This window comes from Myotis brandtii, unplaced genomic scaffold, assembly GCF_000412655.1.
Source record: "Myotis brandtii unplaced genomic scaffold, ASM41265v1 scaffold160, whole genome shotgun sequence".
Taxonomy (NCBI): Eukaryota; Metazoa; Chordata; class Mammalia; order Chiroptera; family Vespertilionidae; genus Myotis; species Myotis brandtii.
In genome coordinates this window covers 2,879,854-2,902,107 of record NW_005355833.1, presented here as the reverse complement: position 1 = coordinate 2,902,107, position 22,254 = coordinate 2,879,854, and the positions used below count along the sequence as shown (strand labels likewise).

At 47.5% G+C, this 22,254-nt stretch overlaps 1 protein-coding gene across 2 annotated transcripts in view; it reads right to left on the bottom strand.

Moving 5' to 3' along the window:
• Positions 1-7,805: 7,805 nt before the first annotated feature.
• NOX5 (NADPH oxidase, EF-hand calcium binding domain 5) overlaps positions 7,806-22,254 on the bottom strand; it is an 84,175-nt gene continuing 69,726 nt past the window's right edge. For both annotated transcript variants that reach the window (XM_014536310.1, XM_005862089.2), the window contains exons 11-16: positions 21,399-21,443; positions 20,956-21,080; positions 20,600-20,684; positions 19,147-19,246; positions 9,117-9,283; positions 7,806-8,054 (exon numbers count right to left, since the gene is read on the bottom strand). In XM_014536310.1, the coding sequence (XP_014391796.1) occupies positions 7,923-8,054; positions 9,117-9,283; positions 19,147-19,246; positions 20,600-20,684; positions 20,956-21,080; positions 21,399-21,443 (654 nt within the window). In that variant the 3' untranslated portion in view covers positions 7,806-7,922. The remainder of the gene's footprint in view (positions 8,055-9,116; positions 9,284-19,146; positions 19,247-20,599; positions 20,685-20,955; positions 21,081-21,398; positions 21,444-22,254) is intronic.

The following is a 22,254-nucleotide window of genomic DNA, read 5'->3' as shown; positions in this document are numbered from 1 at the left end:
GGTCCTCAGTCCTGACCTGGGTCCATCCTATCCCGGGGTTTGGGGGTGCCTGTTCCATCCTGACCATCAATGTTCCTTTTATTAGGGCTGATTTGAAGGGATTTTGTGTTGTAGCTTGAATAGTCTTGGTGTGGGAAGGCTTCGTCCTCACCCTTCACCCCTCATCCCTCTCCCCTTCACCTACCGCTCATCCCTTCCCCAGGCCATCCCCGCCTCTGCCTCAGTCCAGGTCTTCCCCCAGGTGCTCTCCCTGCATGTGCTCTCCCCACTCCATTTCATTTTCCATATCTTTCTAACATGATCTGTCACACCCCTGCTTTAAACCTTTGAGTGGCTCTTCATAGCTCAGCCTCCAGGCCCATCCCTGCCCCTGCACTTCTCCCCTCCTCCCCGCCTCCCTCCAGCTACCCCATGATAAACAGTCGTACCTCTGTGCCCAAGCACATGGTGTACAGACTTGTATGCACAACCATACCCCTGCTTCCTACATTCCTTCTAGACCGGGGTCAGGGGTCATCTCATCTCGCTCTGACCTTGACTCCCCCATTCTTCAGCTGCCATCACACTTCATGAGGCCCTGCACTGGCATGTACCTGATTGTATTGGCACTACACTTGGTGTCTTTGTCACCTGGCACAGCGCCTGGCATAAGGCAGGCAGTCAACAAATGCTGTGGGGTGAGTAAATGAATGAGGGATTCTCTAATGGTGAACTAGTGGGCCTCAGCTGACCTGATAGGGTTTGCTGGGCACAGTGGGGGCATGAGAAGGGGGGCTTTCCTTTCTGGGAGACCAGCCTTAGTCCAGCCTGGGAGGGGGTGGGGGGGGCAGGTGCTTTTTGAGGCCCTGCCTCCTTCCCTAAAGCCCCCATCTCCCTGCTCCACCGGAGATGGGCCCATGGAAATGGCCTTTCCCTCCTCAACACCAGCACCGACCCCTCCTCCCCCTGGAGCATTTCCCTGTTTTTCTCTTCTGGAGGAGGGGAGCTCGGAGCCAAAGCCAGAGGGTGGGGAAGCGTGGCTCAGATTTGATAAACAGGCAGGAGATTTCAGAAGCAATCAGGGAAGAAAAGAACATACATTATCCCCGGAATTCACAATGCAGCGCTAATGAGCTGGGGGAGCTGTGATTTGATCTCCTCCTGCCTCCTGCAGCCCAGGATTAGCGGGTTGGGGAGAGATGCCTGGAGGGGTGTTGTGTGCTCCACACAGCAAGGCCAGGCCTTCCCCTGGGATGTGAAGGAGGGTGTGTGTGTGTGTGTGTGTGGGGGGGGGTGTTTGCTGACCCCGGGGAAGGCATTTATTGGCCCCCAAATGCAGCTGGCCATGGAGAACTGGAAGACAAGGGGCTGCAGATGCTTCCTGCAGCAGTGGGGCCACCAGGAGGAGGGCCCTCACCAGAACTCCACCTCGCAGGCACCCTGATCTCCTCAAACTCCAGCCTCCGGAACCGTGAGAGATGAATTCTGTTGTTTATAAGCCACTAGCCTATGGTATTTTGTTATAGTAATCCAAATGGACTAAGACAGAAATAACCAATATCTACTGAACCTTACTACATGCCAAGCTCCGTTTGAAGCCTCTCTCACACATTAACTCATTTACTCCTCCTCATTATACCATCTAATAGGTACCATTTTTATTCTTGTCCCCATTTTACAGATGAGGAAACAGAGCAGGAACCATGACTCTTCCATCCACTGTTGAACTCCAGCACCCAAAATGGTAGGGATTCAACAAACTCATCTACTTAACATCACCACGTATTCTGGTGTGGAGCCTGGGGTCCAACAATCTCCCAGGAAATGGCATAGTGTCGCCTGGAGATGGACTGAGGCGCTGAACTATTTAAGAGACTCGACCCTCCCTCCAGCACTCTTCTCTCACATACTTACTTTTTAAGGGCCTCCTAGGTGCAGAACTTGTGCATAGGAGGCATCATATTTAGTTCTTGCCTCCAAGCAGATTATAATTAGAATTTAATAAGGAGGGATAAGTATGAATAAAAATTATGGTAAAGTAATAAAACACAAAAAAAGAAGCAGACAATGTGCTGTCGTCCATCCATCCATCCACTCAGTCCCTCATTCAAGGAGCATCCATGGCTAAGCCCTGGGATGCGGGGATGCATGTGGCTTAGGCCCCCTTCTGGTGGAATGAGGCAGTGGCTGCCTCCCTCCGCCTGGCAGTGGCTGCCTCCCTGGGCCTAGCAGAGGCTTGTGGAGGAACAGAACAGACAGCGCACTCCAGGCCTGAGACCTGCTCCCAATCCCTCTCCTCTCTACTCTGAGGGGTGCTTTCCCCAGAGCTGGCCCAGCCCGAGTGGGGCCTCCAGGGACTCTGGCCTGTCAAGAAAGCAGGTCAGAGAGCCTTGCCCCCGGCCTTTGGGCTGACTGTCCCCTTTCAGTGTCTCCCGCTTCCCTCCCTCCCTCTCTGCACGGTGGCTGGCAGAGGGCCCCAGGCTCCTGGCCTGTCTCTCACGCACAGAGCTGTCTGCAGACAGCGCCTGGCCGCTCCCACCCGCCTGCCCCCAGAGCTCTGTGGGGTGATTGATGGGGCTGCTCTTGCTCTGGGTCCCAGAGAGCTCCTTTGAATAATAACTTGGCAAAATTACTCTCTATTTTTGCTTTCCCTATTTCTGACTCATTTGCTCTTTCTAAGTCATTCTTCTCTTATGAGTTTGAGGAAGAGGAATGAGGAAGAGGAGAAAGAGGTGTCACAGGGGTACAGGAACCGTGAGCCCCACCTCCTCATTTCACAGAGGGCGCGGCAGACCGACTGCACCTCAGCCACTAGCAGCTCTACATTAAATCCGACCTCTGCTCAAGGAAGAAAAGTGAGTGTGGGAGGTATGGGAGGTCGGGGAGGCAGGACTCGTCCTAGGGCCCCTGAGGTTACACCTTGGCTCACTCTGTCACGGGTAAAGCTGGTCCTGCCTGCCTGCAGGATGCTGGCATTTTCTCCTTGAAAGGGAGAAGCAGAGAAGGTCGGGGAGGGAAGGTGAGATGGGGTTTAAATGAGTCATGTCAGCTCACCAACGCTGTCATTGATCTCCTTCTACACGCCAGACACTGGGGAGACTGAGACGAATAGACACTGGTCCTGCTCTCAAGAAGTTCATCGCCAAGTAACTGGGTAAATACAATACCTGCGGTAGATGCTCTCGCTCCAAACGGGGTCCCATGCAGTCCTGGGGGAGACAGTTTATTCTGTGAAGAGAATGGCCTGCAAGGAAGTCTTCACAGATGGGTCAATGATAGAATGTTCTGAAATCTCAATCTGCAGGTGGGAAGGGTGCTCCAAATGTCATCCAAATGCCAGGCTCGGCAGAGCGAAGGCTGGGACGTATGACCTGCATGGGGAACTCTACGCTATATGGTATTTTAGAGCCAGGAGAGTGAGAGGGACGTGGGCAGGACACAGGGGTAGACACCGGGGAGAACAGTGGTTTGAATAATAAGTAACAGATGTTAATGGAGTGCTTATGTGGGGGAGCCCGTGGGCCAGCCTCAGGGGTTGGACGACAGCAATGGGACAGTCATCCAACAGGAAGTGTGTGATCATCAGTGTGGAGGGTGGATTGGAGCTGAAAGAGGCTGGGAAAGGAAGACCGGTCAGGAGGTGGATGCAATAGTCCAGGCAAAAGGCAAGTTATGGACCCAACCAAGGCAGGGCCCATAGGAAGGAGACTGTATTTGAGAAGCAGGTAGAATGTCCCATTGAGAGGGCTCAGTGACTGACTGTGGGAGGAGAATGGGGGAGTAGAGGAGGCAAGGGTGCCTCCTGTGCCACCAGCTGAACAGGCTCATGGGCACAGAAACAGTCGTGAAACACTGCCAAGCGCCTACGGGGTAGTGGCACTATTCTAGTCACAGAGACTCAGAAACAAATAATTAATTTCCCTTGAAGTTTCTTCAGGGTTAAAGGCAAGCTTCATGTGTATATATAAACTCATCCAGCCAAGTTGGGGTGAATCTCAGAACTTTTTTCTTTTTACCAAAAAATGCACCCTTTTCTCCTGTCACATTGGGATGATTCAAGATGGCCCCATTTGTCCGGGGGTAGGAGTAGGGCAGGCAGCCCATTGGTTGCCTGGCTAAGGTTAGGAGGCTGGGAACTTCCTTGAGAAGCAAGTCTCCTTCCAGCCACCTCTGCTGGAATTGGGTATTCCCCCCTCTACCCTCGGATGGATTTCCCCATAAATAAATGTCTTGTCTGAATTCATCTTATTTTCAAAAGGAGAGTCATCATATGGTAAAGACAGATTGTAAAAAGATGCATCAATCTGTCAGGAAGGCTGGTTAATATGAGCATTTGTTTAGCAGAGAGAGTGTGCCCCGAGGCGGCTACACTGTGAGGCTGGGCAGGTGCTTGGCCCAGGCCTGAATGCCGATGGCCCCCGCGTCTGGACCAGACTCAGGCCTGGAAGGGGCCTTTGTTTTAATATTTAGACCTTCGAACGCGGGCTGCTTTGTACATTGAGTAGGGCGCTGTGGCAGCCTCACATTTCAGAAGAGGCCCCCAGCTGGAGGGGGCAGACCCACGGCCCTAGATGTGTCTGAAACACTTTCATTTGAGAACTAATGAATATGAGGGAATTTTAGACGACACCTCAGACAATCTCTCCATTTTGTTTTATTCTTTTAAAAAATGTACACAGGCCATAACCTAAGTACACAGATAAAAGAGTAAAATACCACATGAGTAATACATGAAGTGCATGGTGTAAAAATTCTATACCATGACACATTACATGGGAAGTACATGTATATGAAATAGAAAAGAGAAAAACGCTAAAGTCCTCCTTTACCGCCTCCACCATTGACTACCATGAACTATTTGATGTGTCTCCTTTTCACTCTCCTCCAACGCATTTCTACCTATTTATCCCAGGCACAATACACATACAGTTTACTTTTGTTATGTGAATAGGATCATAGCAACATTTGGTACTTTTTTTAACCTAACATTCTATTTTGGGTTTCTTTTAAAAATAAAAGTATAAAACTAATACATGTTTATTATAAAAACTTCAAACTTTAAAGAGAGGAAGAAAATAAAAGTAAAATAAGCACCAAAAACAAACAAACAAAAAAACTTTTTCTTCCTGTCCCTCCAATTCCCACTCTCAGAGCAAAGAGATAAAATGAACATATTTTTGTGTATCTTTTAAGAAATGATTATGCATATACTAGCATGTAAACACACATATCCTTCATCTGTTCATTGTATGGATGAGGAAGTGAGAGCTCAGAGAGGTCACAGGCATATCCAAGGTCACACAGCTGACTGGGGCAGAGGCATATGTGGAGCCCAGTGCCCTGCCTTCAGAGGGCAAAGAGCTTTCCGCTGCACGTCTCCAAGGCGTTTGCCCACAGCCAGTCTCGGCTGGTGTCTCTAATCCCTTCCTAACCTCAGCCTGGTCTGTAAGGTGGACACTTGTCACTTTTTTTCCCCCCCCCCCCCCGCCAGGAATGCTGTAGGTTCTCAGTGTATTCATAGACTACACTTGTGCTGCTTGTCCGGGGACCTGCCTGTTTGTTTCACTAATGCCTGCTGTGTCTGTCCGAGCTGTCCTGGCAGCAGACCGGCGTCCTGGAACCTGGCAAAGACATTCATTCAGGGAGCTGTGTTTGCACCTTTGTTCCCAGATTACACCTGGCAGTTGTATGCAGAGGACCCTTCTCAAAGGTAATTCCATTTAAGCAACCCCTCGGCCTGGTGGGAACCGATGTCTGCATTGGGCCTATTGCCCCTCCCTCTGTGCTAGATCCTGGGGCCACGGGCCTGACCCCGGGGGACTCACAGCACACACCTGTGTCTGCAGTTAGCCTGTGTGTGTCAGCCTTAGCCATCTTGGGCCCAGATGTGTCTACAGCATTGCCAACATCTGGGTGAAAGGAGAAAAGTCAGCCAGCCATACGGATGCATTTGTTTCTTGCTGACAGTAGGATGGCACCATCTGGACATCTGGGAACCATCCAGTTGGACAGACGGTGTCATCTGTACACCACATATTTGATCCCGCCCCCTATGATGACACGAAATGGCAGAGCCTGGGCCTACAACTCTCCCCAGCCAGGCCTGTCCTGACTTGCAGATGGGAAAGAGGGAAGGCCAGAACCTGGTCACTGGGTGTGGACAAGGGAGGTGTGTGTGTGTGTGTGTGTGTGTGTGTGTGTGTGAGAGCAGGTTTGTGTGTGTGCATGCATTTGTGTGTTGGGATGAGGAGCTGGCAGCTAGAGAAACTCTGACCTTGAAACTGAACTCTCGTGACATCACAGTTCCGCCTGAGGCTGGGCCTGGAGGTGCTGTCTCCAGCCGGGAGCTTTGGAGTGAGGGGCGGTCTTCTCTGCCTGCCTTTGATGCACTGCCGCGCAGGAAGCAGTCTCCTTCCCAGCAAACAACTCCTCCTGGGATCCCTGGTTCTGCATCGCCCCCCAGTGGGCAACTGGAATATATCTGGAGAGAAAGCCTTCCGGCACACTTGGTCCCAAGTCAAACGCGTGGATTTTAGAACCTCAATGCTTTTCCTGTTCTCCTCCAACCCAACCCGTGGAAAAGAAAGGCACAGTCTACACCCCATTGGAAAGTGCCTGATCCCAACCCCATGAAGGCAGTTTGGGGGATGAGTGTTTTAGTCTGTCACAGAAAAGACAGGACCTGGCAAGACCAGCTACAAGGTGGAGGGTGCCCAGGAACCGCGGGTTCCCAGGGGTTTGCAGTGCGGGGCAGCTCCGATCCGAGGAGGTGAGGCCAGCCCTCCCACTCCTGCCCGAAGCCCAGGGCCTCTCCTCCCCAAAGTGTCTCCTCGGAGAGCTTTTGCATCTGCTGTCTGTGACATCCACTCCCGCCCAGACAGGGACAGATGCAAACAGAGGCTGGAACGCGGTGATAGAGCAGCCGCAACACAGCCTGAAGATGCAGAGACAACAACGTCTGGAGCGATAAGGACCCACAGGGATGGAAGGCCAATGTCCTGAGCACGGACGGTGGTGTCTCATTTCACTTGCAGTTGTGACTGGGAGATGTCGTCAGTCCCATTTTTCAGATGAAGAAACAGACTCAGAGAGGTTGCCAGGGCTGCACAGCTGGGGTGTGGCTGAGCTCAGCTTCAGGTCACAACCTGCTTGATCTCCAGCACATGGCCTTTCTGTGACCCCGCAGACACACGGGCACCATCTCCATCCCGTTTCTCTAATGACTCAGTGCTTGGAGAGAAGGGAGAGACCCACATGCAGAGCAATGAGGGGGAGAGAGAGAGAGAGAGAGAGAGAGAGAGAGAGAGAGAGAGAGAAGACAAGGGGCACAGAGAGATGATGGGAAGACAGTGACAGAGAGAAAGGTTAAAAAAAGATCTGCTTATCTCTCCCTACAGGCATAAATTTTGGATAAAATACACATTCCAGGTCTCATCCCCAGATCTTCAGAATCAGAATTTCTGGGAGTGGGACCCAGGAATCTACATTTAAAGAAATGTCCTCTGAGTGGCAAAGTGTGCTTTGAAATGCGTCCGAAAAGTAAGGTACATTGATGGGTGGATAGAGGAAGCGATAGATGGATAATATGTCATAAAGCAAATATAGCAAAATGTTACCTGAGGAAGCTAGAAAGTAGATAACACTGTTCACTGTACAATTCCCTTAATTTTCTGTATATTTGAAAAATGTCATAATAAAGTGGTGGTGGTGGGGGGCAATTTCCTGAAGGATTGTGATCATTAGGCAGGTCCAGGAAGGACCCCTGTTGTACTTTTGGAGGAGCAGTTGCCCTGGAAACCTCCCATCCCACCCCCTCATGAAGGAAGTCCACCTGCCCGTGGGGCCTCCTGCTCTGCGTGTGGCTGTCGGAGGCTGGCCCCTGAGGGGCACTGTGCAAGGTGACCCACTGGCTGGTGGGGTGGGCGGAGCTCGGAGAGGTGGGGCTAGAAGTTCTCTTGGAAGAATCTGAAGCTGAACTGCTCACAGTGGACCCTGAGCACCTTGGCCAGGGCTGGGGAGCCGCAGAAGAAGACCTGCACCTTGCCCTTCTTCTCAGCGGCCACTTTCTGGAACACCTGGAGTCCACGGGGTTGGGGAAGAACAGAGGGAGGAGAGGTGGGACTGTGGACCCGCCCCGTGACACACCCACCTGAAGCTGGCAATGCCATGGGTTGGCAGTGGCAGCCATGACCATCTGTCTGTCCCCAAGAGGAAGGCCAAGACTCAGCTGCTTGTCTTCAGAGCAGAGCATGTAACATGCAGCCATTCCTCTAGGAGCCATTGCTCCACCCATAACCTGACCCCCACCCCAGGGAGGGGATGGGCCAGAGAAGAGTAAGACCCGGGCCCTCGCCTAAGGAGCTGCGTGTGAGGGGGAGACGCACACCCCACTAACTGCCATGTTGGAGGACAGTGACGGAGCCCTGAGCGGCATGCTGACCCCACCTGCCCTGAACCTCGTGTTGTCCTCCAGCCGGCCACGGCCTCCACTGGAATGTCTTTCCTGAAGTCGGGCTTCTTCCCCCAGTGGGGACCCCTTTCCACTCCAGATGCTGCTTAAGAGTTGCCTTTGCTGAAAGTCCTCTTTGGTGCCCAAGCACCACTGGCAGCCGTCCCCCCTCAGCTCTCACTCCCTGGGCCTGGAGTATCGGCAGCAGATGGAAAGAAGTACTTTCTGGGTCAGTTTGTGAAACCCTAGCCCCCAGGTGGTAAGCACTCAGGGAAGAAAAATAAAACCAACCTGAGAAGTAAAATAGGAAGGCTGCACACTATCTTATGTCCCTGGGCCTCATTTCCCCCATCTGTACCAGGAAGGGATAAGACAAGGATGCCGTCCACTGGGGCCTTCTGGCTCTGGTTCATAGGGGGCGGTCAGAGCTGGGGGAGACCTTGGAAGTCATACGGGCTAACTTCCTCTCTAAACAGATGGGGAAACTGAGGCCAATCATGGGATAAAGTGAGCGAGTGACGGATCCAGAAGTAGGTCCCCTGCCTCCAGATCCAGCCCTGCGATCCTGGCTGGACTCCAGATGCCAGCCTCATGCTTTGCCCCTGGCTGCAGGGCCCTAATCTACCCGGCCGCCGCTCAGGCTCTCAGCCGCACGGTCCCTGGGGCTGTGACTCCAGCCAGGCTTTACCTTGCTCCAGTCAGGCCGCCCCGGCTGGGTGCGCGTCTGGAGGCCCGTGATGGAGTCCTTCTTCTCCTTCTTGGCCACGAGGTCGAGAGCCATCTGCAGGCCGATGGCCTTCATGTCGTTCTTGCCCAGCGCCGAGGTCATGTACATGTGCAGCTCTAGGAAGCGGCCTACATGGTGGGAGGAGAGGGTGGCACTGAAAGGCCAGCGACTGTGATGGGCACAGAATGTCAGCCACCTCGCCCTGGGGCTTGGAGGGACACCAAGAGGGCTTGGAACTCACACCTGCAGCCACCGTGTTCACCCAGGACCCCCTCCCCCACGTGCTGTAGACAGGAACGAGCCCACTGCTTGAACTGGGCCTGCTCTGCGCTCTGACCTGCAGCCACCGTGTTCACCCAGGACCCCCTCCCCCCCGTGACCAGTGCTGTAGACAGGAACGAGCCCACTGCTTGAGCTGGGCCTGCTCTGCGCTCCACATACATGAGTTGGTTCATATCCAGTGTCTAATGTGAGCCTCACCACCACCCAGGGGTTCTGTTTCTAGAGGGAAATTAATCCCAGGGCATGGTGGCAGTCCTTGGGCTCCGCAGCGTGTGCCCTTCCATTCCACGTGGTGGCTGCTCAGGCAGGTGGGGGACACCAGCCATGCACACATGAAATGGTAACTGAGACCAAAGGGCCAAGGGTTGAGTGAGAGGATGATGGCAAAGGCTACTGCTACGCAGGGAAGGGCTGGCGTAGAGCTGCTCCCTGGGAGGTGGGGATTGGGTGAGGTCTTGGAAGAGGGGCAAGACTCAAAGAGGAGATGAAAGGAAGGCATCCCGAGAAGGGGAACTAGCCTGCGCCCAGGGCAAGAGGCTGGAACGAACGTGGTGATGGTGGGGCATGAGGTGACTGCCTGGCCGGAGCGGAGGATCCTTGAACAGGAGCAGCAGGAGGGGGGACTGGACACTCTGAGGCTAGAACGCTAAAGGTCTGAGTGCCCAGCTAGGAAAGGGGGCCGGTGGAGGGCACCTGAGCAGAGCATGGCAGGATGGAAACAGCGTTTCAGAAAGCGGGGTCAGAGGCCAAAGGGAAAGGCCACAGGCTGACATCATGGAGGCCATTAGGTCCGAGCAGCCTCAGTTAGATGCCTGCAATGGGACAGGTTAGCTGAGGTGCTGGCCCTTCTCGGCCCTCAGGACAGCGGGAGCTCAGGTGGGCAGCTCTGTGTTCGGGCTCCTTCCTCCGTTTTCCCAGACACGGCATACAAATGGTACCGTTTTCCATGGTGCCACGATGGCCCGTGCACCCGTGCACAGTCAGCAGTGGCAGGGCCTGCTCCAGGCTGTTGGATCCATGGGCTGATGATCACTCATCCTTCTCCTCCCCCCAGTCTAAAGGATTGTGCCGTTCTCAACTCGCTCTCGATGGTTTCATCTGGTACCATTAGCCCAGGTTCCCTTCGGCTTAAGGTCTCAGCCACTGTTAAAATGCAGATGGCCTTAGAAGGGACACCACTTTTTATGTCACATGTCGGTGAACCTGAGTAGTGCTGGGTGGTGAGGGAGGGCGATGTACTACAAAGGATGCCCATCTGGGAGAGCCCTGACCCTCCTCGCCCTCCTACAGTCACCACACCCCAGAGAGGGGTAGGAGAAGAGAGAAGGAGACCCGTGTGGGAGGGAGGAGAAAGATCAGACCTGACATAGTTTCTCCCTCCTCAAAACAGCTGAGTTTGAGACAGTCATCCCATTTCTGGGACACTCTCCTAAGAAAATCATCCAAAGGAAGGAGGAAAAACCCCCACTATGTGCACATTTATATTAATTGCAGCTTTACTTATGGTGGTGGAGAACTAGGAATAAACAAAATGTCCGGTAGTAAAAGCTTGGTTAAATAATTGTGGCAAGTCACTAACTATATCATTCATTAATAGCCATTAAATACAACTACTGCGATTGCTAAATTTATTGCGTAGTTTTACTACTTCTACTACTATTAAATTTATTGAGCAGCTACTATTACTACTACCATTACTACTATATTTACTGAGCAGTTATTAAGCTCCACTCACTGTTGTAAGTGCTGCACATATGATATCTCACTTAATCCTCACAACAATCCATTTGTATCCATATTTTTCAGATGAGGACATTGAAGCAAAGCAGTTAAATAATGTGCCCAAGCTTCTATAGCTACTATGGGATAGAGATACAAACCAAACAGAATGATTGAAGCTTAAGCTATAGAAATTGAAAAATGATAAATTACAAATTCTTTAACTCAAACCTTAATGTAAAATTAAAATCAGAGACTGTAATTTGAGGTAATAAAGGTGTTGACTCAAGTGGCCTTGAGAACGGAAAGCACTGGGTGAGCTGGTGCCCTTTGTTTACATGGATCAGGAAGAAGCAAACAGTAAATATTTATGTACCAGTAACTAGAAATTTAAATTAAAGCTAAACTTTTCCCCTTGCTTACTAACATCATAAAAATCCAGTTTCTAATGAATTGATATGCACAAAAGCGTTCAAAACAAAGTTGATGCTATGTAAATATTTGCTATAATTGTTATTTACAAGAAAGGGCAAGGAGCTTTATTGCGACCTTCTGAGGTTTAATAGTTATCTTCCAAAGACTGGTGACGTGGCTTTAAGGCTTTAGATGTTTGCTACAGTGAGCTACATCTGTTTGAATGTTTCCTGCAGAAAACAATGTTTGATTACTTGAACTTATAAACTATGTTTATTATTGAAATTTGAATTTACTCATGGCATCCTTGTGATAGTTAAGCAGCCAAATAAGATCTAATTCCAATGAACTCAACCAGTATTTTTTTTAAAAAACACATAATTCTCTTGAAGTTAGAAACAGATCTAAAGATATTCCTCCTTGTATAAGTTATTCCACAAGTAAAACAAAATGAAACAAACATGATGAAGCTGCCCAGCCAGCGTGGCTCAGTGGTTGAGCATCGACCTACGAACCAGGAGAAGGTCATGGTTTGATTCCTAGTCAGAGCACATGCCCGGGTTGTGGGCTCAATCCCCAGTGTGGAGCGTGCAGGAAGCAGCCGATCAATGATTCTCTCTCATCATTGATGTTTCTATCTCTCTCTCTCTCTCTCCCTTCCTCTCAGAAATCAATAAAAATATATTTTAAAAAATAATAATGAAGCTAACAGATTAACTTTAGGACACGGGTCAAAACATCAGTATCCCACAAAGGTGTCCCATGAAGGCTATGATATAACCCAGAGAAGCATGTCATCGTACACACGAAGCACTGGCTTAGCGAATAATGCAGAATGTACATGTGGGGGGGGGGTGGCACTGCAGGGCGGGAGGAGGACATGTTTGATGAAAGTATAAAAGAAGGGCCCAAACAGTAAAAGAACTCATATATGCTAAGGTGTTTAATCTTTATCTTAGGCCACTCTTTAAATGTTTTTATTGCCACCGCATCAGGAAAAATACTGAGCATTCAACCCCAATACATATATGTGCTTATTCACATGTTCATTTCAACTAACTGGTTATGTACATTAAAAATGTATGTTGGAGAAAAAGAACCATATTTACTTTCTCACCTTAAGCAACTAGAAAAATGGACAAAATACATAAAACAATGGTCAACAGGTAGTGCAAGACTGTAATTGCCAAGAGAGGGAAGCAAATGAAGTGAGCCTTGCAATTGTCCCAGCCTGGAGCTGGTCTCACTGAGCGAGGGGACAGAAATCGGGGTTCAAGGAGGCCAAGACAACTAGAATATGCAGCACAATACTGGGAAAAGGGAACCACACAGAGAGAGGGAAGGAAGACGAGAAAGAGGAAGGGAGGAAGTGAGGGAGTCGGGGAGGAGGGAGGAGGACGCTAACTCTGGAAATCTGCATAAAGATTCCCCCAAGCCTTTGGCTAAGCATTAATCTGCACATGTCTGAAAGAAACTTCCTGGAAAACACTAGGCTGAACAGTACCTGGAGCTCAAAAAGAGCTGAGAATAATTTGTGCTTCCACCAGAAAGAGTAGGCAGATCTGGGAATACACAGGCCAGTGGGTAGAGTCCTCAGAGGTGTAATCTCTTAGTACTGGAGCTACATTAGTCCCGTAATAAAGTCTGCCCTGGACTCGCCATACCAGAAGTTGAAGCAAGTCCTGAAAGGATTCAAATTATCTCAAATAATGCAGCTGTGTACCAGAATAAAGTTAAAGAAATGCCACAAAATCCAGAACACAACAACATGCAATTCACAATGCCCAGCAGCCAGTAAAAAGTTAATGGGCAGAGTAATCCCACTCCTAGGAATATAGCCCAAGAAATCAGAAACACCAGTCAGAAAGGACATATGCACCCCTATGTTCATAGCAGCACAATTCACCATAGCTAAGATTTGGAAATAGCCTAAGTGCCCATCAGCAGGTGAGTGGATTAAAAAGCTGTGGTACATCTACACCAGGGGTCCTCAAACTACAGCCCGCGGGCCACATGCAAATACAAATATTGTATTTGTTCCCGTTTTGTTTTTTTACTTCAAAATAAGATATGTGCAGTGTGCATAGGAATTTGTTCATAGCTTTTTTTTAAAAACTATAGTCCAGCCCTCCAACGGTCTGAGGGACAGGGAACTGGCCCCCTGTTTAAAAAGTTTGAGGACCCCTGATCTACACAATGGAATACTATGCTGCTGTAAAAAAGAAAGAACTCTTACCATTCACAACAGCATGGATGGACCTGAAGAGCATTATGCTAAGCGAAATAAACCAGTCAGAGAAAGATAAATATCACATGATCTCACTCATTTGTGGAATACAATGAACAACATAAACTGATGAACAAAAATAGATCCAGAGACCAGGAAGAATTGAACAGACTGTCAAACTTCAGAGGGAAGGCAGGGGAGGGGGAGTAAGAGATTAAGACATCAACCAAAGGACTTGTATACTTGCATACATGCATAACCAACGGACACAGACACTAGCGGGTGAGGGCATGTGCTGGGGGGTGGGGTGTGGGTGGCCAGGGAGAGGTCAATGGGGGAAAAAGGAGACATATGTAATACTATATGTAATACTTTAAACAATAAAGAATAAAAGAAAAAGTTAATAGGCAGGCTAGGCCTGTGGGCTTGTATGGCTGTGGGGGGCGGGCACCTGGGGGAGCCAAAAAGCCTCCAGCACCTGGTATTCCCAGGCAGCCGCCCATTCCAAGATCAGCCGAGATCAGGCATGTTCAGGGTGGTATGGCCATAGACACTGAGAGGAGCCTCCAGGAGCCATAAGAGCCTGTGCCCTGCCTCCAGGCCCCTCAGCCCTTGGCTGCCACTCTGAGCTGGTGCTCTCCCCCTCCCTGGGACCATATCTCTCCCTGAGCCTTTCACCTGCTCCTTGGTCTATCTTCTGAGCTTCCAAAGGGTGCAGGAGGGCACCTCCTTTGGGATTGGGATTCCCTGGGTAGCGAGGAAGGGGGTGCCCTTCCCAAATGGGTAGGATGGAGTCCGCTAAGGACCATGGAAAGGAGTCGTGGGGAGAGGGCGACACTGGTCTTCTGTCTGGGGGAGGGGTTAAAAAAAAAGAAAAAAAAAGTTATCCAGCATGAAAAGAAGCAGGAGAACACGATTCATAACTAGGAGAAAATTAGTAATTAGAAAGAGACCCAGAAATAGTAGATATGATGGACTTAGACAAACATATTACACAAATTTATAAATGTGCTTGAGAATATCAAATCAAAACAAAGCAGGTAGGATGAGGAGAGAAATGAAAGACATAAAAGAGACCCAAATGGACCTTCTAGAGAAGAAAAATATAATGACAGAATGAAAAATACAATGGGTAGGATTAACAGCTATTTTAGGCCTTTGGTTTTCCAAATAAATTTTAGAATCAGCTTCTCAATAACTTTTTTTTAAACCTGCTCAAATTTTGATTAGGATGGGAATGACAGATAAGGTACTGCAGAAGGAAAGATCAGTGATCTTGAAGAGACAGCAATAGAAACTACCCAAAATGCAGCACAGGTTGAGAGAAAGGGGGAAGAAACAAGAACAGAGTCTCAGTGGCCTGTGGAATATCACACTGCCTAACATCTGCGTAATGGAAGTGACAGGAGGGAAAGAGGAGAGAGAAAAACATGTAAAGAAAGAGTGGCTGAAGTTTATCCAAATTTGATGGGAACTACAAGTTCATATATCCAAGAAGTTTAATGAACTCCAAGTACAAGAAATATAAAGAAAACCACTTGCCAGAAATGTTTTGTAGTTTTCAGTGCACAGAGCTTGGCCATATTTTGCTATATTTATCCTTAAGTGTTTCATGTTTTAAAATTTTTTCAATTACAAATTATTTGTTGTTAGTAAATAATAATACAATTGATTTTTGCATATTGACTTTACATCCTGACCTTGTTGAACTCTCTATGAGACTGATCTAAATGAGATAAAATCACAAAACTTTTAAAAGGCAACATAAGAGAAAAAACTCATGACTTTGGTAAAGTAAAGATATTAGATAGGAAACAAAAAGCATGAGTAATAAAAGAAAAAATTGATAATTTGAATATCATCAAAATTTAAAAATTTGTGCTTCAAAGGACAATTTAACAAAATGAAAACACAAACCACAGACTGGGGGAATGTATCTGTACAAAGCACACCTGATAGTAGACCTGTTTCCAGAATATGTATATTACTCTTACAACTTAATAAAGAAGAAGACAAACATCTGGATTTAAAAAGTGGACTAAATATTTGAAACTTTACAAAGATGTATAAACAACAAATAAGAACATGAAAAAATGTTCAATATCATTAATCATTAAAGAAATGCAAATTAAGAGCACATTAAAATATCCCCATACACCCACTAGAACAGCTAAAATTAAAAAGACACCAATATCAAATCTTGGTGAAGTTGTGGAGCAACTGGAACTCTCATCCATTGCTGATGGTAATGCAAAATGATACAGCTACTTTGGAAAACAATTTGGCAGTTTCTTAATAAATTTAAACTTATCACATACCCAGCAATCCCACTTTTAAATATTTACCCCAAAGAGATAAAAACATATGTTCACACAAGGACTTGTATGCACGTATGTATAGTAGTTTTATTCAAAATAGCTAAAAAAGTTAAAAGCAACTCTAATATCCATCAACAAGTGAATGGAAAAACAGACTGTGATATATCATAAAATAGAAAACTATTCAGTGCTAAAAGGAATTTACTTATTGATACATGCAACAACATGGATAAATCTCAAAGATATTATGTTAAGTGAAAGAAGTAACATAGAAAAGACTATGGATTATATTATTCCTTTTATGAAATTCTAGAAACTATAGTGATAGAAAGCAGATCAGTGGTTGCCAAGGATTACAAGTTGAGGGGAGGGTGTTAATGCAAAATGTGATGAGGGAACTTTTGGGGGGATAATAGAAATGCTCCCCATTTTGATTGTGCTGATGGTTACACAACTGTACACATTTGTCAAAATGTCATTGTATTCGTTGTGAGTTTTATTGTCTGTAAATTATCCCTAAACAACTTTTTTTTAAAAAGGTATGAATAAGAACCATCTGAGAAGTATGTTAAAATCAAAATCTCAATGTCATTTTTTTTTTTTTGGTCAGTCTTTACCAGACGATATTTTTCCATTGCTTTTTAGAGAAAGTGGAAGGGAGAAGGAGAGACAGAGAAATAGAAACATTGATTGGTAGCCTCCCACACAGGCCCCAACCAGGGTGGGGGAATCGAACCTGCAACTGAGGTACAGGTACATGCCCTTGACTGGAATTGAACCCTGGACCCTTCAGTTCACAGGCCAATGCTCTATCCACTGAGCCAAGCCATCTAGGGCCCAATGTCATTTTTTAAAGAAATAGAACAAAAAAATTATCAGATTTGTATGATCCTGAATAGCCAAAGCAATCCTGAGAAAAAAGAATGAAGCCAGAGTTATCACACTACCTGATTTCATATTTATACAGAGTAACGATAATCAAAACAGCATGGTATTGGCAGAAAAACAGACACACAGACCAATGGAAAAGAATTGCGAGCCCATAAATAAAACCACATGTATTTGGGCAAATAATTTTTGACAAAGGAGCCAAAAACACATAATGGAGAAAAGAAAGTCTCTTCAATAAATGGTGCTAGGAAAATTGGAAAGCCACCTGCAAAAGAATGAAACTAGACTACAGTTTGTCCATATACAAAATTAATTCAAAATGGATTGAAGACCTAATTATGAGATCTGAAACAATAAATTACAAAGAAGAAAAAGTAGGTACTAAACTCATGGATCTTGGTCTTAGAGAAGATTTTATGAATTTGACCCCAAAGGTCAAGGGAAGTAAAGACAAAATTAAATGAATGGGACTATATCAAACTAAAAAGCTTCTGCACAGCAAAAGAAACTACCAATAAAACAGAAAGGCATCAATCAAATGGGAGATGATATTTGCAAACAACAGCTCTGACAACGGGTTAATATTCAAACTATATAAAGAACTCATACATCTCAATACCAAACAATCCAATTTAAAAAAATGGGCAGAGGACCTGAACAGACACTTCTCCCAAGAAGACATTCAAATGGCCAACAGATATATGAAAAGATGCTGAACTTCACTAGCTCTTAGGGAAATGCAAATCAAAACTACAATGAGATACCAGCTCATACCTGTTAGGATGGCTATTATCAACAAGACAAGAAATGACAAGTGTTAGAGAGGTTGTGGAGAAAAGGGAACCCTCATTCACTGCTGGTGGGAATGTAAACTGGCCACAACCACTATGGAAAACAGTATGGTGCTTCCTCAAAAAACTTACAAATAGAGTTACCATATGACCCAGCCAATCTTCTGGGTATCTCCTGGAAAAACTTGAAAACATTTACTTGAAAAGTTATATGCACCTCTATGTTCGTTGCAGCACTATTCACGGTGGCCAGTACATGGAACAACCAAAATGTCCTTCGATAGATGGTTAGATAAAGGAGATGTGGTTCATATAGACTATGGAATACTACTCAGCCATAAGAAAAGATGAAATACTGCCATTTGTGACAACATGGATGGATTTTGAGAATATTATGCTAAGTGAAATAAGTCAGTCAGAAAAAGCTAAGAACCATGATTTCACTCATATGTAGGACATAAAACTGAAACGCATAGACAAAAATAGTATGGCCATTACCAAAGGGAAGGTGGTGGCGGGGGGGTAGTAAAGTGTAAAGGAGGCCAAATATATGGTGACGGAAGATGATTTGACTTTGAGTGGTGGACACAGAATGCCATCTACAGATCATGTGTCATAGAAATGCACACTTGAAACCTATATAATCTTATTAACCAATGTCACCCCTATCCGTTTAATAAAAATCTATAATAATAAAAGTGTAATATGCTAATTAGACCAGATGTCTTTCATTCCAGACAAAGTTGCTGTGGGGGTGGGGGATGGGAGGCTGAGGCAGAGGCGGCAGAGGCCCCTGGCCACAGTGATGGCGGGCGGGGGCTGGGGCCAAGGCTCTTGCATGAATTTCGTGCATTGGGCCTCTAGTAAATAAATAAAGGACTAGCAATCTGTGGGAATAAAATAAATTTTAAAAAAAGGTATGAATAAGAATCACCTGAGAAGTATGTTAAAATGTTTGTTCTTGGGCCTCCACCCAGAGAATTTGCTTTGAAAGTTCTCAGGTAAGGCCTTGAAATCTAAATTTTCAACAAGTATTCACTTTGAATGAAAAGAAATGTCATGAAAAAGAGAAATTAGAAAAAAGAAGAGCATACATTTTTATAAAATGTGAATAAGAAAAAATACCAGAAGGAAATCTTTTAAAATGCCTGAAATAGACAAGATAGCTGGATGGATTATGAATGATTTTTTTCTCCTTTATGTTTTGTTTCACAAAATGTTACATTTAAGTGGAAAATAAAAGCAATCCTCTCTCCCCCACATTTTTTATAGAAATAGAATAATCTAAACACCTTCTCACAAAGACCCGGCCCCACTCCCACCTTCCTCAGGCCCTGTCCCTCTCCTACCCTCTTGAGGCTCCTCGGCCTGGTCCATCTCCAGTTTGGTCAGCAGGCTCACAAACCACTCGAAAGACCGCTGGTCTCGGTTGATCCAGATGAAGTCCACCTAGAGAGGGGGGCCCTTCGGTTCTGAGGTGGGGCCTACCAAGTTCACAGCTCATGTCTGCTCTCCAAGGCCTGTATGATGACCCTGGCATGATCGGGTACACATTATCATCCCCATTTAAGGAGGGGGAAGCTGAGGCTCACAGAGATGAGGAGCCTTGACCAGGCCACAGAGCAGCATGGGGCCAGAACCCAGGTTCCTGACTGTTGGGTCAGGATTTTCTATAATAATCTATTGTTAAAGCAAGCAATGTACTGGGATTGTAAGCATAGGACAGCCAGAAAAACATTACTTTTTATTTATTTTTAAAAATCCTCACCCAAGGATATGTTTTTATTGATTTTTAGAGAGAGGGGAAGGAACAGAGGGAGAGAGAAACATCAATCTGTTGCCTCCTGTAACACACCGTGACTGGGATCGAATCTGCAACCTAGGTATGTGTCCTGACTGAGAATTCCACCTTCTGGTGTATGGGATAATGTTCCAACCAACTGAGCCACACCGGCTAGGGCAGTGATGGCGAACCTATGACACGCGTGTCAGAGGTGACACGCGAACTCATTTTTTTGGTTGATTTTTCTTTGTTAAATGGCATTTAAATATATAAAATAAATATCAAAAATATAAATCTTTGTTTTACTATGGTTGCAAATATCAAAAAATTTCTATATGTGACACGGCACCAGAGTTAAGTTAGGGTTTTTCAAAATGCTGACACGCCAAGCTCAAAAGGTTCGCCATCACTGGGCTAGGGCAACAGTACTTATTTTTTTAAGAAATTCTTGCCTGGCCAGCATGGTTCAGTGGTTGAGCATTGACCTATGAACCAGGAGGTCACAGTTCGATTCTAGGTCATGGCACATGTCCAGGTTTCAGGCTTGATTTTCAGGAGGGGGCATGCAGGAGGCAGCCGGTCAATGAATCTCTCTCATCATTGATGTTTCTATCTCCCTCTCCCTCTCCCTTCTTCTCTGAAATCAATAACAATATATTTTTGTAAAAGAAATTCTTTGAAGTGGCCTAGTCAAAATAATAAATTTTGAAAAGGCAAATGTTTTCATTTTTAAAACCACCACCAGATGATGGCTAGTAAGCATCATGGCTATAACTGGATCCAGACTGCCTGACTTTCAAGCTCCTTGGTCTTTGATGAGATGCTGTCTTCAGAACATCTCTCAGGGGTGAAGAGGGGTGATGGAAGAGGGGAGGCCTGGACACTTAGGAGGCACCAGGAAATGCAGGGCACTGGGGGAAGTGTAGGGGCCAGCAGATCCCAGCAGGAGGGCCTGGCTCCTGTTCCAGATGGTCTCCCAGGGAGAGGGGTCCAGGCCTGCTGCGGAGGGCCATGCTCACCTTGTGGAGCTTCATGTCTTCGTCCTGGATGCCCTCCATCCAGCAGTGCTGGCAGTTGGGGCAAATGTGCTTTCTCTTCTGGTACCTTAGGGGAGGCAGGAGCGGGGGTTTTGAGTTTGTGATGAGTAGGAGGCTTTAGGACCTCAGAGTACAGTGCAGGGGACAGGGAAGGAGGATGGGGTGACAGAACCCACCCTATGAGAAAGGAGAGGGATGAGACCCCAAAAGAAGAGGCTGTATGAGCAGGGGAGGGAAGAAAGAAAAGGAGAAAGGGAGATACTGAAAGGAGAGAAGGGAGCCGGGAGGGGAAGAGAAGAGGGGAGGACTCTCTCAGGACTCTGCTGTAGGCCACCCACCTGTACATGATGCTCTGCAGGATGGAAGCAAAGGGCGTGATGCCAATGCCCGCCCCGATGAGCACGGCATGCTCAGAGGCGAAGATCCTGCGGGTGGGGGTTCCATAAGGGCCATCGATGTAGCACTGTGCACCGGAGAGGTTGAAGGAAAGAGAGTGGAGAGTGGTGAGTGGGTGCGGGTAGAGCTGGACCCCAAGGCTTTAAGACTCTCTTTCTACACAGGCAGTTGTCTCCTGGCCTGGAACCAGGTCTAAGCTCTGTGCTCTGAGTTCACTTCTGGGAGAGCCCTAGAATCTCAGAATGCAGAGCTGATGGGAGCAGGGCTCCCCCCGCACCCCTGTGTGCCCCTGGGCCTGGAGGGTTTGGTTCCATCCTCTGGATATCTGGAAATCAGCCCCGGGGAGAATGGAGGGGCTTGGACAGGGGATCCCGGAGCCACTCACCTTGATGTTACAGAGTTGGTGGTTCTCAGGGGGCATCTCAGAGACCTGCGAGGAGTACAGCAGTGAGCTGTGGGTCTCTGGGAGTGGGCATGGCAGGCGTTTCTCAGAGGCTTCCAAGCACTTGCCAGCCTGAGTAACTTCACTAAAAGGGCATTGCCTTTTCTGCCCCCACCATTCCAGGGAGCATGGCGCTCTTCTGGGAGAGAACATCAGTGGTGTTCTGGAAAATTCACTCACTCTTCAGCAACAGCAACAAAACTCCTGCATGTTAGGTTTGCTGATTTCTGGTGTGAATAGCGCTGTGATGGCTCCCACCAAGGCCTGCATTTAATAACTGGCTCTCAGAATTCCTGGGAACTTAACCATCAGCTCTTGCGGGCCATTACCAGTCAGCTTCAGGGTGTGACCAGACACATGTTCGACTCTGTCTCCAGCCCCTCCCGAGAACTGTCACGTCTCTAGACAATTCCCTGCCCTGAACGTTCCTTCCCAAACACCCTTTCCCATGGCCCAGCTGGCCAATTCCTGTGCACCCTTCAGTGTCCAGCTGCTGTGAAGCAGTCGCTCCTCCTTGAAGCTCTGCCCAGCTGACCCAGGCACAAAGCCAGTGGCTGGCCCACCAGAGCCCCCTGGGACAGGGAGCAGGCCTGCCTGACTCCTCGGGGCCTGAGCAACAGCCGGCAGACAGACTGGATTTGTTGAGGTCAAATTCTGGAGGTGAAGGAAGCAGACCCCCCAGCAGGCTACAGGGTCCTGTGCTAACTCCCTCTCTGGCACCAGAAGGCAGAGTTAGGAGGGACCTTCACTGTCATCCAGGCCAACCCCTCATTTCACAGAATGGAAGCTGCGTCTGAGA